This window comes from Melopsittacus undulatus, chromosome 9 (genome assembly GCF_012275295.1).
Source record: "Melopsittacus undulatus isolate bMelUnd1 chromosome 9, bMelUnd1.mat.Z, whole genome shotgun sequence".
Lineage (NCBI taxonomy): Eukaryota > Metazoa > Chordata > Aves > Psittaciformes > Psittaculidae > Melopsittacus > Melopsittacus undulatus.
In genome coordinates, this window is record NC_047535.1 from 39,104,426 (window position 1) to 39,116,956 (window position 12,531).

The 12,531-nt window shown below is 56.0% G+C and overlaps 1 protein-coding gene across 2 annotated transcripts; it reads right to left on the minus strand.

Moving 5' to 3' along the window:
• Positions 1-322: 322 nt before the first annotated feature.
• On the minus strand, positions 323-12,182 carry IMPDH2 (inosine monophosphate dehydrogenase 2). 2 transcript variants are annotated; one of them, XM_005141556.3, is made up of 14 exons: positions 11,995-12,182; positions 11,840-11,888; positions 11,664-11,765; positions 11,445-11,519; positions 10,868-11,074; positions 8,993-9,080; positions 7,937-8,136; positions 6,399-6,489; positions 5,668-5,763; positions 2,111-2,254; positions 1,272-1,416; positions 1,044-1,187; positions 702-785; positions 323-587 (listed from the first exon to the last, which is right to left on the minus strand). In XM_005141556.3, the coding sequence occupies exons 1-14, from the start codon at positions 12,090-12,092 to the stop codon at positions 566-568; spliced, it is 1,545 nt and encodes a 514-aa protein (XP_005141613.1). In that variant the 5' UTR covers positions 12,093-12,182; the 3' UTR covers positions 323-565. The 2 variants fall into 2 exon arrangements, with proteins under 2 accessions (XP_005141613.1, XP_033921925.1); XM_034066034.1 differs by having other exon boundaries at positions 11,843-11,888; positions 11,995-12,140.
• Positions 12,183-12,531: the final 349 nt, after the last annotated feature.

Sequence of the window (12,531 nt, forward strand, 5' to 3'; positions counted from 1 at the left end):
AATACAGGTCTAAGGGCCTGGTGCATGTAAGTGGCTGCAGCACATGTGGGGATGTGAGCATGTGCATACACAAGCACTGATGTGCCCATCACCACAGCAGCTGCCCAGGGCACAGGGGCTGCAGCAGCCTGTTGCTGCCAGCCCTGTAAAACCCATTTGCTCTCTTGTGTAACAGCCACTTGTGTTCTGCTCTCAGGAAGGGTTTTTTAAACACCCTGCATTGCATTATCCACTGAGCACCATCCCCTCAATCCCCCCTCACAGATGCTGTCCCTTCTGGGGGCTCCAGGGGAGGAAGGGGCAGCACAGAAGGGAGAGGGGCTCTGGGCTGACACCCACTGCACAGCTTTTTCTCTTTTATTGTAAAACACGGCCAACCCATGCAGGGCTCCAGGCCCAGCCCGGGGTCACGGCTCCCGGGCAGGGGACAGGCCCTCCGGGGTGGATGAAGCAGCCAAAGGGACATGGGGAGCTCCTGGCACCCACAGAGCGCTGGCGCTGCTGCAGCAGGAGCAGCTCCCTCGGGGGGGTCAGGGCTGAGAGGCTCAATGACGGGTATGGACCTTCAGAACAGGCGCTTCTCGTACCTGCGAGGGAGCAGCAAAGCAGAGTCCTGTCACTGACCCACCTCACCCAGGGCACAGCTGGCAATGGCTCCTGGCCTGAGCGCCCATGGAAGAGCCCCTGGCAGAAGCACTTACGAGTGAAGGCCGTGCACCCCTCCTTCCACCTGTGCAGACGTCGTCCTCTTCTCAAACTTCAGCTCTCCCGAGTACATCATGGCTCTGAGGGGGAAGGACACTGATCACACGGCAGCCAGAGCGCAGGGAACACAGTGCTCTGGCACACGTTCAGCTGGAGTGGCTGCCATGAGGGACACTGGTTCTTCCAGTTGTAACCTGAATGGGCTTGGCTGTGCTAAGAGCCAGGCAGGGTGGGGTAACCCCAACCTTTCCAGCCCAAGAGACCATGCTCCTGCATCCCTGGGGCTGGCAAATCTGACACCATGACCTAACCAGAGCACAGCAAGGGGAAGCACTCACCGGACTTGGGTCAGGCTCTTGGCACCAATATCCTGGCAGGAATGCTGGATCCCAGCAATCAGGTATGGAATGAATTTGTGGATAGAGCCCTTGTCCTGCACTGCACCGGAGACCCCCTGGGCCACTTTGATTTTGTCTGTCTCACTGGATGGGAGCACAAATCAACAAGTCTGTGAAATGGAAAAGCCCCAACAGCTCTATCTGCTGCCCCAAGGCACCATCTCTTACCTGAAATACCGGTTCTGGCTGCCCAGGTTCTTGTCCATGGCATCTAGTGAGCCCATGCCACGGTATTTCTTCAGCCTAATTCCATCTGAGAAGAAGTACTCGCCTGGGGCCTCTGTGGTGGCAGCCAGGAGGGAGCCCATCATCACTGGCACAAGAGAGCACCAAGAACAGGGTGTCAGCAGCAGAAGGCTGTAACCACAGAACCCCTGGGTCCCTTGGCACAGGACCCTGATAGACCCCTTATGCCCTTAGCCACCTGCAGGTGTATGTTCTCATGCCCAGAATCCTATGCCATATGGAGACTTGTCCTAGGAGACTCCTAACAATGTGCATGGGATCACAGAGGAATCCTAGAACAGTTTGTGCTGCAAAGAGCCTTAAAACTCATCCAGTTCCAACCCCTGCCATGGGCAGGGACCCCTTCCACTGGAGCAGCTGCTCTAAGCCCCTGTGTCCAACCTGGCCTTGAACACTGCCAGGGATGGGGCAGCCACAGCTTCTCTGGGCACCCTGTGCCAGCGCCTCAGCACCCTCACAGGGAAGAGTTTCTGCCTAAGAGCTCATCTCAGTCTCCCCTCTGGCAGGTTAAAGCCATTCCCCTTGGCCTGTCCCTACAGGCCCTTGTCCCAAGCCCCTCTCCAGGTTTGCTGCAGCCCCTTTAGGCACTGGAGCTGCTCTAAGGTCTCCCCTTCAGGAGCCTTCTCCAAGCTGCCCCAGCCCAGCTCTCTCAGCCTGGCTCCGGAGCAGATCCAGCCCTCGCAGCAGCTCCGTGGCCTCACTCCAACAGCTCCATGTCCCTCTTACACAGCCATGGTCCCCATGCCCTGTGCTCTGCTCACCCGTGGAGGCACCAAGCGCCAGAGCCTTCGCAATGTGCCCGACCGTCTGGATCCCACCATCCGCGATCACAGGGACACCAAACCTCCGGGCGTACTCGGACACCTTGTAGACGGCGGTGGCCTGGGGACGGCCGCACGCCAGCACTGCAGGCAGGAGAGAGCAGGGACAGGGTCAGCTCTCACACAGCACCACGGCCCCTCCCCAGCAGGCCCTTCAGGCTCCCAGCACACACATGCTCCAGCGCTCAGGAACGCACACATCCCTCGATGCTCCTTCCCTAGGCCGAGTTGCAGGAGACTTGGCTGCCCAGGAGGTGCCTGCTGGGACATCCTCCTGGCCCCTTCACTCCGAAACACTGCGGGTGATGCTGGGACTGGGATCTTTGGCCTAATGCCTGGGGTCAGCCAAGAGTCCCAGCTCATCCTGGTGCACAGCAGACGTGTGGGAAGCTCGGGAAGGAAACGGAGCAGACTCCAAAAGCCCCCTCTCCAGAGCATCCCTGGCACATGTCCCACCACTCACTCCCTCCAAGCAGTGCCAGATCCCATCTCTGTGTACCCAGCACTGTATGAAGTGCTTCTTGCATGGCAAGGCAGCTGGCTGGGAGAGAGCTGGTATGTATATATATGTATATATATACACATCTGAACACACACAAAAACACATGCAGCAGTGGGAAAGGAAATGGGCAGGATGATTCCATGGCTTAGAGGAAGTAATTTACGTTCCTGCCCTGCAGTGTAGCAGGATCCTGTCAGGTTTAGCTGCCCCACGGGAAGGGAGTTGTTAGCTGTGGATTTACCTGCTTTTCCCAGTCAGCACCAGTTAGAGGCTTCCCGTTACACAAGGGAAAACCAGCACAGGGCATGTGTTTGTCAGCCACAGGCATGCAACAACACTGAGAGAGCTTCTCTCAGGGTGACTTCCCTTCCCCGCAGTTAACTGGAAGCCTTTTCTCTGGTCATGGTTAGTCCAGTACAGCAGGTAAGGTTATGGCCATGCAGGATTAGTGAGCTTTAGGAGTGGTTTAGCCTGCCTGGCACCACAGTGCCCTGGCACAGGCTTGCCAAGGCTGGAGCCTGTGGCTGCTCTATCCCCAGTGCTCAGCAGCTGCTGAGAGAGGGCAGCCAGACTGCAGAGCATGAGAGAACTGAGTTTAATGGACCAAAACTCAGCCTTAAGCTAAGGCTCAGCCTGGCAGGGAGAGTCTGCCATTGGCAACAGGGATGCTCTGAGCCTTAAAGAGATGGTCTCGCTCAGTACCGCACTGCTACAGCTGCAAAATGCTGCAAGGGAAATGCTCTGTGGAGAGAAGCCCTTGGGTTTGGAGCATACAGAGTCCAGGGTCTATGGGACTGTGCCACAAACAGTGCAGGGCCTGCAGAACCTCACAGGAGCAACCATGGAGACCAGCCCTTTAAGGAGCAGCTTGGCTCGGGGCTGCTGGGAGCACTGCACCGTTCCCAGCGCCCAGTGTCACAGCTCAAGTACAGGCTTCCAAAGCAGGGTTCAGAGCACACACACGCTGGGGGAGGGCTTGTCCTCCTTAGGGTATCTGCAGAGGGTGCCCTACAGGATCATCTGCTAGAGAAAACCTTCTGGGATCTTCAACAGAAACCTCTTTCCCTTTGAGGTGCGTCAGAACAAGGCGTAAAGGGCAGAACCCAGGGCTTGGGTAGCATCAGAAAAGTGCTGAGCAGGGGGAGAGCTCTTTCTCTCCACACGTTTACTAGAGAAAGATGTGGTTCTGGTACACAGCTGCTATGGTACCAACCACAGGTCAGTCCCTCTGTAACTCCAGGGGACAAGCTTCAAGTGAAGCCGAGCCAGTAACTGGGGCCAGATCTCAAGCAGGATCAAGGACTCCTCAGGGATCACCTCCCAGCACTGGATCAGCAGGGCCATGCCCAGCTACAGGTCCAGAAGGTGCAGTCAGAAAGCCCCTTTGTGCTCCTATCTTTATTTTGGAGTGGAATATGGACAGGCCTGAGTGGCCCCAGCTTTGACACATCAGACCCTGCTTTAGGAATTCAGAAAGGCTTCTCAGCTTCCATTTCAGATTCAAAACCAGTATCCAAAGCCACAAAACCCCAAGTGCATCTACAGCTAAATTATTCTCAAACAAGCAGTAGGGCCATGTGCAGCCAAATCAGGGTCCTGCTTCAAGACATGTAATTAGGGTTGGGAACAGGGCAAGTGACTTACTATAGGTGCCCGTGACAGTAGAAGGGCATTTGGGGCTGTGGGACTTTAGGTCTGGAGGGATCTTTGGAGCAGCTAAACAAAAACAAACACACACATTTTAGAGACAGAAGAACAGCAGCAGAACAAAGGACCCCAGCAGTGACCTGCTACTGGCAGAGCACACGGTGTGGGACAGAGCTGACCCTGCAAACCCTTCCTAGCCCAAGCCAAGCCAGAGGCCACATCCTGCACAGCACATGCTCACCCTGCCCCAGCAGCCATCCAGTGACCCCAAACCCAAAAGCCAGAGTTCTTGCCCTAAAAGGGACCAAAACCTGAAAGCTGCAAGAGCGAGCTTTGCAATCGTGTCTCCTGTGCAGCACCACATTCTACCTGTGCCTTGTTCTTACTCCAAACCAGCACCCAACCCCACCTCCATGGCAGCCAGGAGAGGTTCTCCTTGCTGCACAATGGAGCGTGCCTCAGCGGGTCCCCTGCCTCAGAGCCAGAGTGGGACACGTGTGTCCTGGTTCTGCTCTGGCTGTGTAAGCGTCAGCCCAAGGACACCACAACCTCCCTAGAGAGGTCACCCGAGACAGGCACCCCCCGCAGCCAGCATCCCATGGCAGGCAAAGCAGGAGCACAGGTCCAGGGCTGCTCCACATGGAATTGGCAGAGCTAAAGCAGTGCCCTCAGCCATCAGCTTCCCTCTTCCTGCCTCCCATGGCAAGGGAACAGAGCAGAGAGAGGCTCTTCATGGGCTCACCACCTTGCACCTCCTCTCTACACCTCACCTGTCAGGTTCGAAATGAGGACTGCGCTTGTCCTCAAGGCAGCCCTTCTCCAGGCCCTCGGGACGTCCCTCTCTGCCTTTAGCCAAGGGTGACACAGCCCCTGCCCCACAAAAGCTCCAGATAACTGCAGACAACAGCCTGAAATCCCACCTTGGACATGGCAGAAAGATATCAAGCCCAGCAGACTCAAGCATCACATACACTGCTGCCAGAGGGGAAGGGAGCACAGACAGCCCAGTGCACCTCACCCATAGGCACTAGGATCCAGAAAAGCCCCTCTCCCTGCAGAGCTGCCCAGCAGCCCCGTCCCACACCGAGCCACAGCGTGGGCAAAGCCACACATGCCACAGCTGCTCCGCTCAGCCTCAGTCAGTACTGGGAAACGCCTTTGCTGCTGCTGCCACCCCAAAGGTTTGACCTGGGTGTTGGGAAATCCTGGATGAAGAGGGTGAAAGAGTTTGCTTCTGGACACTACCCTTGCAATGGGTTAAATTCATCCCAGCTCTGCTGCTTTTCAGCAGTGAATCCCTATTGAACAGATGCCTTCAGCTATGTAGGAGACAGCTGATCTCTCTCACCTTCCTGCGTGATGCAGATGGAGCCACTGCCCATCCCAACCCTCAGGGCATCGACCCCTGCGTCGATGAGGTTCTTGGCCTGAGCAGCAGTCACAACTGTGGGGAGCAGAAAATGGTTTGAAGAGAGACAAGCAGATCTGCACACTGTGACACTGCTCTGCCCTGTGGCTGCAAACACCCCTGCCCAGGGCACCTGCCTGTGTTAGAGCCAGGCCTGTATGTGAAAGCAGAGTGAGTTTCTGTCCCCAGCTGTCCTTTTAGGCTACTCTGCAACACACAGCCAAACGCTGAGGCAGCAGAGGTCACCTCATGGAGCCAAGCACCCTTTGGGCCGCACCAGGCAGGGCAGAGCACAGGCTAACAGCAGCACCAGTAACACACCAGTGGGGGCAGGACAAGGACAGAATTCTGCCGTCAAGAGGCAGAGAAAACTTCCATTAGTTTTCCACAATAAGCAATATTCATTATTACCCAAAATCTTAAATGGGTGTGTAAAAGCTGATGTGTAACAGCTCCAGAAGACTGCACACACTGCTGTGGGACATCTCTGCAGCTGTGGCAGCATCAAGTTACTGCCCTGTGCCTGCAGTGTTTGTGCTCTGTTGCACAAGGCAGAGGAAACCATTTTGACAGGCATTTACCAAGACAAGTGTTTCACCCCCATCCCTGCAGCTCCCTCTAGGGCTAAGAAATAACTGATATTTAGAAACAAGCCTTGAACACATGCCTACCATTTCCTCCAATAACTTGCAGGTTGGGGTATTTCTCCTTAATGTATTTTATCATATTGATCTGGAAGATGGAGTTCCCCTGAGAGGAATCCTGCAACAGAAAGAAAACTCATTTCAACCACAATTTCTGCAGAAGATTGCAAATACAGCTTGGGAAGAGCCTCAGATCCTCACTTTGCTTATCCAGGTCTCTATGAGCTGGCTATGATGGCAAAGTGATTCCCAAATCGAGCACAGAACCAGGGGAGAAACTGCTGCCAAGACAATAATGCACCTTCCCTGTGCAGGGCAGTTTCTCATAGACTTCAGTAATATCATTCATGTTTAAACCCTGTGGCTTGTACAGGAACAAGAAGAAACACATCTGCTTTGGCTAAGAACAGTCTGGCTCCAGCACCAGGACACCCCCAGCCCTGTCACAAACTGCAGGTGAAGTGAATGTTCCTTGTGGAATCCAGAGGGGCTCAAGGGGAGCTGCTCAGATACCAGATGTGGACCATGGAGCACTCAGGCCTCTGATCCCCATGACCCTGACAACTCTTGTGTTAAACGTGTGGAGCTGCTCAGCCATGCCCTCAGAGCAAGCCAACAGTCAATGGGAAACACTGTGCAAATACAGGCAGTGATGCTGTGCCTGAAAGCTCTGCAGGCCAAGAGGGAGAGCAGCAGAGCAGCTCTGGGCTGACTGCTCCTGAACATCAGGGGTAAAGAGAATAACACGGTAACGAAGAGCAAACTGCTGAAGGGAAACTGTGAGAAGCCAAATATTCAGAATTAGTTGGGAACATTAGAGATGATGGTGACAGACTGCAAGAAGCTTTGCAGAAGTTCAAGGCCAGGTTGGACGGGGCTTGGAGCAGGCTGCTCTAGAGGAAGATGTCCCTGCCCATAGCAGGGGGTTGGAACTGGATGAGCTTTAAGGTCCCTTCCACCCCAGATTCAGGCCTTTGAAGCACCTCAAGGTCAAATAAGTTCCCAGGCACGAGGAATCCCTCTTACGTGAGGACACCAACCTGAACCAGACTGCCATGTTCTAACACACAATTACGTATTCTAACTGTGGAGACAGTGCTCTCACAGGAGAATGGATATTTGGTACATGAGCTCTGAATAACTCTGAAAGATACAGCAAGGCCGTGAGAGGCCCGAGGAAGCCTAAGCAAGCACGATAAGAAGCTGGAATTCACTGAGTGATGAGAACTGTGGACTGTTGGCAAGCTTTTAAGGTCGAGTTCTCACACCTGTGCTTAACCAATTCTATGTTAGTCACTAAGGGTCTTCAAGGCATGTATCCAATCATGATATGCCAAATCACTGTAGGTGTGTGTAAGCAACAGTATATAAGGAGTTAATGCTTTGCAATAAATGGCTTTTGTCTGATCATACTGGTCTCTGAGTCCATTCCACAGCATCTGACTGTAATGAAGGCAGCAAGAGCCATGCTGCTGCCCCACAGTCAGAAAGATCCATTCAACCTGGATCCCCAGCCCACAGAAACCCCCCCACCCCAGGCCAATGTGACACCCAAGGGTGCTCACCAGCACTACAGCATCCACGCCAGCCTGCACCAGGAGGTCCAGCCGATACTTGTCATCTTCGTGTGTCCCGATAGCAGCACCACAGAGCAGCTGCTTCTTGGAGTCCTTCGAAGCCAGGGGGTAATCCCGGTTCTTCTTGAGATCGGTGCGGGCAATGATAGCCACCAGCTCGTCATCTTCATTAACAATTGGCAGCTTGCCTTGAATCAAACCCAGAGCATCACTGCAGCAGACACACATCAGCCCTGCGGCACACCAGGAGCACCAGCAGCAACTGGTACAAGGTGGGGACTCAGAGGGGTGTGTATTTTAGCCAGTCTTGCCTGGCCACGGATGGCAGCTACCCTGGGTCAGGTAATAGAGCAAGGGGCTTGCAGGACTGGAGGATTCAGTGTTACTGACCACAGAAAAGGTGCACCTTTTGTGACAATTAGACCCATGACACTGTTGAAAGTCAAACTGCTAAACCCTAACAGAGCTGCCAAACTGTGCAGGCCAGGCCAGAAGACGGAAGGCATGTGTGTGGCTGGACAAGCAGGCACTCTGTAGCTCCAGGGCTGCCAGGTATCCCTCAGCTTCAAACAGAGCTGAATGCATGTGGCCTCTGTAGCCTGGCACTGTCCTCACCCACTGTCCTCTGCTCGTGCTGGAGCACAGCCCTCCCGTGCTCCATCCACGCACAGACACGTGTCCAAATCACCCACTGCTTCCCCCAGCCCAGCACTTCCACAGCTCTCCCTGGATGCAGACAGGGACTCTTCATCAGGGACTGTAGCCCCAGGACAAGGGGTAATGGGTTTGAACTGAAACAGGGGAAGCTCAGGTTGGATATAATAAAGAACTGCTTCCCTGTGAGGGTGCTGAGGCGCTGGCACAGGGTGCCCAGAGCAGTGGTAAATGCTCCACCCCTGGCAGTGTTCAAGGCCAGGCTGGACAGAGCAACATGGCCTAGGGTGAGGCATCACTGCCCACGGCAGGGGGCTGGAACTGGAGGCTCTTAACATCCTCTCCAACCCAACCCATTCCATGACTCTGATCACAGGCATCCTCAGGTACCTTTTTTACTCCTCTGCAGAATTTCATTCGCCTCTTTCAGCATCACCCCAGCCGGGGCCACCACCAGATCCTCTCGCTTCGTCATGATCTGGTGGGAGGGAGGGAGGGGAGAAAAAGTCACAAGAACTCCTTCGCTCTGCTCCAAAAATACCACCCCCTGTGCCCACGTGAAACGCTGCCATGTGCCAGTGCTCTGCAGACAAAGGAGCCCACAGCACAGCAACACGCCTCCAGGAACACAGGAACAGCCCCCGAGCTCATCAGTGCAGTGAGGAGAGGAGATGGCAGAGGGCCTCAGCAAGCCGAGGAGAGCACTGAGCAGCAAGGGACAACTCTCAGATGACCCTTGTTTGGGAGGTCACCCAAAGAGCCCTCCCTTTTAATAGAGCACAGGCAAATAAGGGATGGAGACAGCACCACAGTCCCGTGCTCTGGCAGAAATGCTACCCTCAAGCTTGTTTTCAGGCAGCGATCCCCAGAGCACAGGGTCTGGAAGGGCCCTGCCCAGAATAACCCATTGCTGCTGCTGGCAAGGTCAGTGGGGCAGGAGTCACTTCAGTCCAAACAAACATGTTCACCCTGACAAACAGGCACCAAAACACAGCAGGGGGCAACAGAGCTGGAACACTGGGACAGCTGATGGGACAGGACAAGGGGAATGGCTTTAACCTGCCAGAGCAGAGACTGAGATGAGCTAAGAGGTCGCAAGTTGCACACAACAAAGAAAATAGGGATCATTTCAGTTACTTAAACCATAAGACCAGTTTGCAGCACGACAGAGGTTCACTCTGCCTGCACTCACCCAAACCCTGTCTATGACAGAACCCACAGCTCAGGAAAAGCCTGAAGAATCACAGACACATCCCAACACACTCCCTAAGCCAGTAGGGTCCATGAGCTTTCTGAGCTACAGGAAACCTGTGATTAACTGGATGGCAATGAATGGCTCAGCAGGATGAGTGCTGGGCAGCGAGTGTGGAGAGCTCGAGATCATTCATTTCCTTGCCTTTGCCTGGTGACAGAAGCAAGCTTCCAACTGTGCAGGGCTGAATGATCCACGCAGAGGATGAGAGGAGTTTCTTCTCCTGCTCCTCTGAATGGGCCAGCATGGCTTCAAAGGGCCATGTGCACTTTTGTAACCTATTCCTGGTTGAAGAATTTCATTACAGGTATTTATAGGCGATTTCAAACTGAAGAGGGATGAGCATGTGATAGCAGGTTTGGTCAGCAAGAGCTAAAAATAGCTGTGAGTCAAGAGCAGAGCCTGGGCAAGAGGCACTGGGGATGTAACCTGACAGTGCTGCAGAGCTATGGTTACAGGGCTCGTAACCTGAGTCCTGCTGACAGGAATCAACATCAGCATCCCAAAGATCACTCTCCGGTACGATGGAATAGCATTATAAAGGCTACACTGCCAACCTCCAGTTCAAGGGGTTATTTTAAAGAGCAACATGATGCATACAGATCAGTCCAGTAAAGAAAGAGCAGCACTTGGAGCGTAGCTGGGCACAACACAGCTGCTACAGCCTTAGCCAGCACCAACCCACCACATGGGACCACAGCAGCAGCCAGGAACACCAGGAATTACTTAGGAGAACCAGTGAGAGCACCAGCTGTAGAGAGGAAGCTTCTACAACACTGAAACATAACCCCACAGGAGTCATGCAGGTGCCAACTGCATGGCCACGTTCCTGCATCTGCACTGCATGAGCCGCAAGGAGGGCGACAACTGGATGCTCTCCATTGGAATGAGATGCTCTCCCTTGGAAACAGTTAGAAGATGGACCTGCAGAGCTGACATGGAGCTGCTCCCATGCACTTGCCCTCCTCCTTATCACCCCCCACACCGCCGGGTGCTCACAAGCCCCCTCTCACCTCACCCAGAGGCAAGTCGTGCTCTGACTCTTTCAGGAAATCGATGTCTCGGGATGAGATGATCCCAACCAGCTTCCCCCCCATCTTCCCGTTGTCCGTGATGGGAATCCCGCAGAATCCGTGCCGAGCCTTTGCTTCAAACACGTCCCGCACCCGGTCATTGGGGCTCAGCACCACGGGGTCTGTGATGAAGCCTTGCTCGTATTTCTGAAAAGCAGCAGATGCAGCAGCCAGGCTGAGCAGCACCCCCAGGCCAAGGAGAAGCAAACGGCTGCAGCCACCCAGGATGGCTCCCAAACCAGCACCATTTGATGCCCAAGACCCCCTGCTTCCTGGAATGATGGGGAATATTCCCACACCAGGATGCCTGGCACCTTCCACATCCCCTGATGGACATGGGCAGCACCTAACACACAACCACAGAGGCCTGTGCAGGCAACCCCGGCATCGTCAGGCTTTGAAACACCAACATCTGGCACTCCCCAAGCAGCTCCTCTCACAGCTCCTCCTGCACACCCAAACCCAGGTCTCACCTCACCCTCTGAGCACGGTTTGGAGCTGCCATGTGGACACTCACCTTCACCTTCCGCACCTCGTTGGCCTGGAACTCGGGGGTGCAGTTGTGATGGATGAACCCGATTCCCCCGGTGAGCTGCAACACAAACCGGGCTGTGAACCGCTGCGGAACCCACCCGGGCCCTCACCGCGGTGAGACGGGGGTGAGAACGGACCCGCGTGTGCTCCAGGCCGCAAACCACCATCCCCCGGCCGGTTACGGGCGGCAGGCCGCACTCACCGCCATGGCGATGGCCATCCCGGCCTCGGTCACCGTGTCCATCGGGGACGACACGAGCGGCGTTTTCAGCGTGATCCGCTTGGTCAGCGCCGAGGTGAGGTCCTGAGGGAGGCGGCAGCGGGGTCAGCCCCGAGCCCCGCGCCCGCCCCGCTCCCGGCCCCTCCGCGGCCACTCACCACCTGGTCCGCCGTGAAGTCAATGTACCCGGGCAGGATGAGGAAATCACTGCGGGAGACGGACAAACAACGGCAGCCGCGTCAGCCACCGCACTGGGCCCCAAACCCCGCACCCCCAACCCCGAGGCCCGGCCCCGGTTGGCGGCGGCCCTCACTTGTAGGTGAGCCCATCGCCGCAGCTGAAGAGCTGCTGCGCGGTCAGTCCGTCGTCGGGCACGTATCCGGTGCCGCCGCTGATGAGGTAGTCCGCCATGCTGGGCCCCCCCCCGGCCGCGTGCCCGCCCCGGCCGCGCGCGCGCACCGACGGCGGCCGCGAGGGATCGCGCACCGCCCACCCAGAGAGAGAGCGGCCCAGAGCGGCCCAGCAGAGACACAGCGGTGACACCGCCCCCTGTCGGTGTGGAGGAACCGGTGCCGGGGTGACCTCCCCTGGGTGGGCCCCGCTCGCCCCGGTACAGCCCCGGTGCAGCCCCGGTGCAGCCCCGGTGCAGCCTCAGTACAGCCCCGGTGCAGCCCCGGTACAGCCCCAGTGCAGCCCCGGTACAGCCTCAGTACAGCCCCGGTACAGCCTCAGTACAGCCCCGGTACAGCCCCGGTACAGCCCCTGTGCAGCCTCGGTAGAGCCCCGGTACAGCCCCGGTGCAGCCTCGGTGCAGCCCCAGTGCAGCCCCGGTACAGCCCCGGTGCAGCCC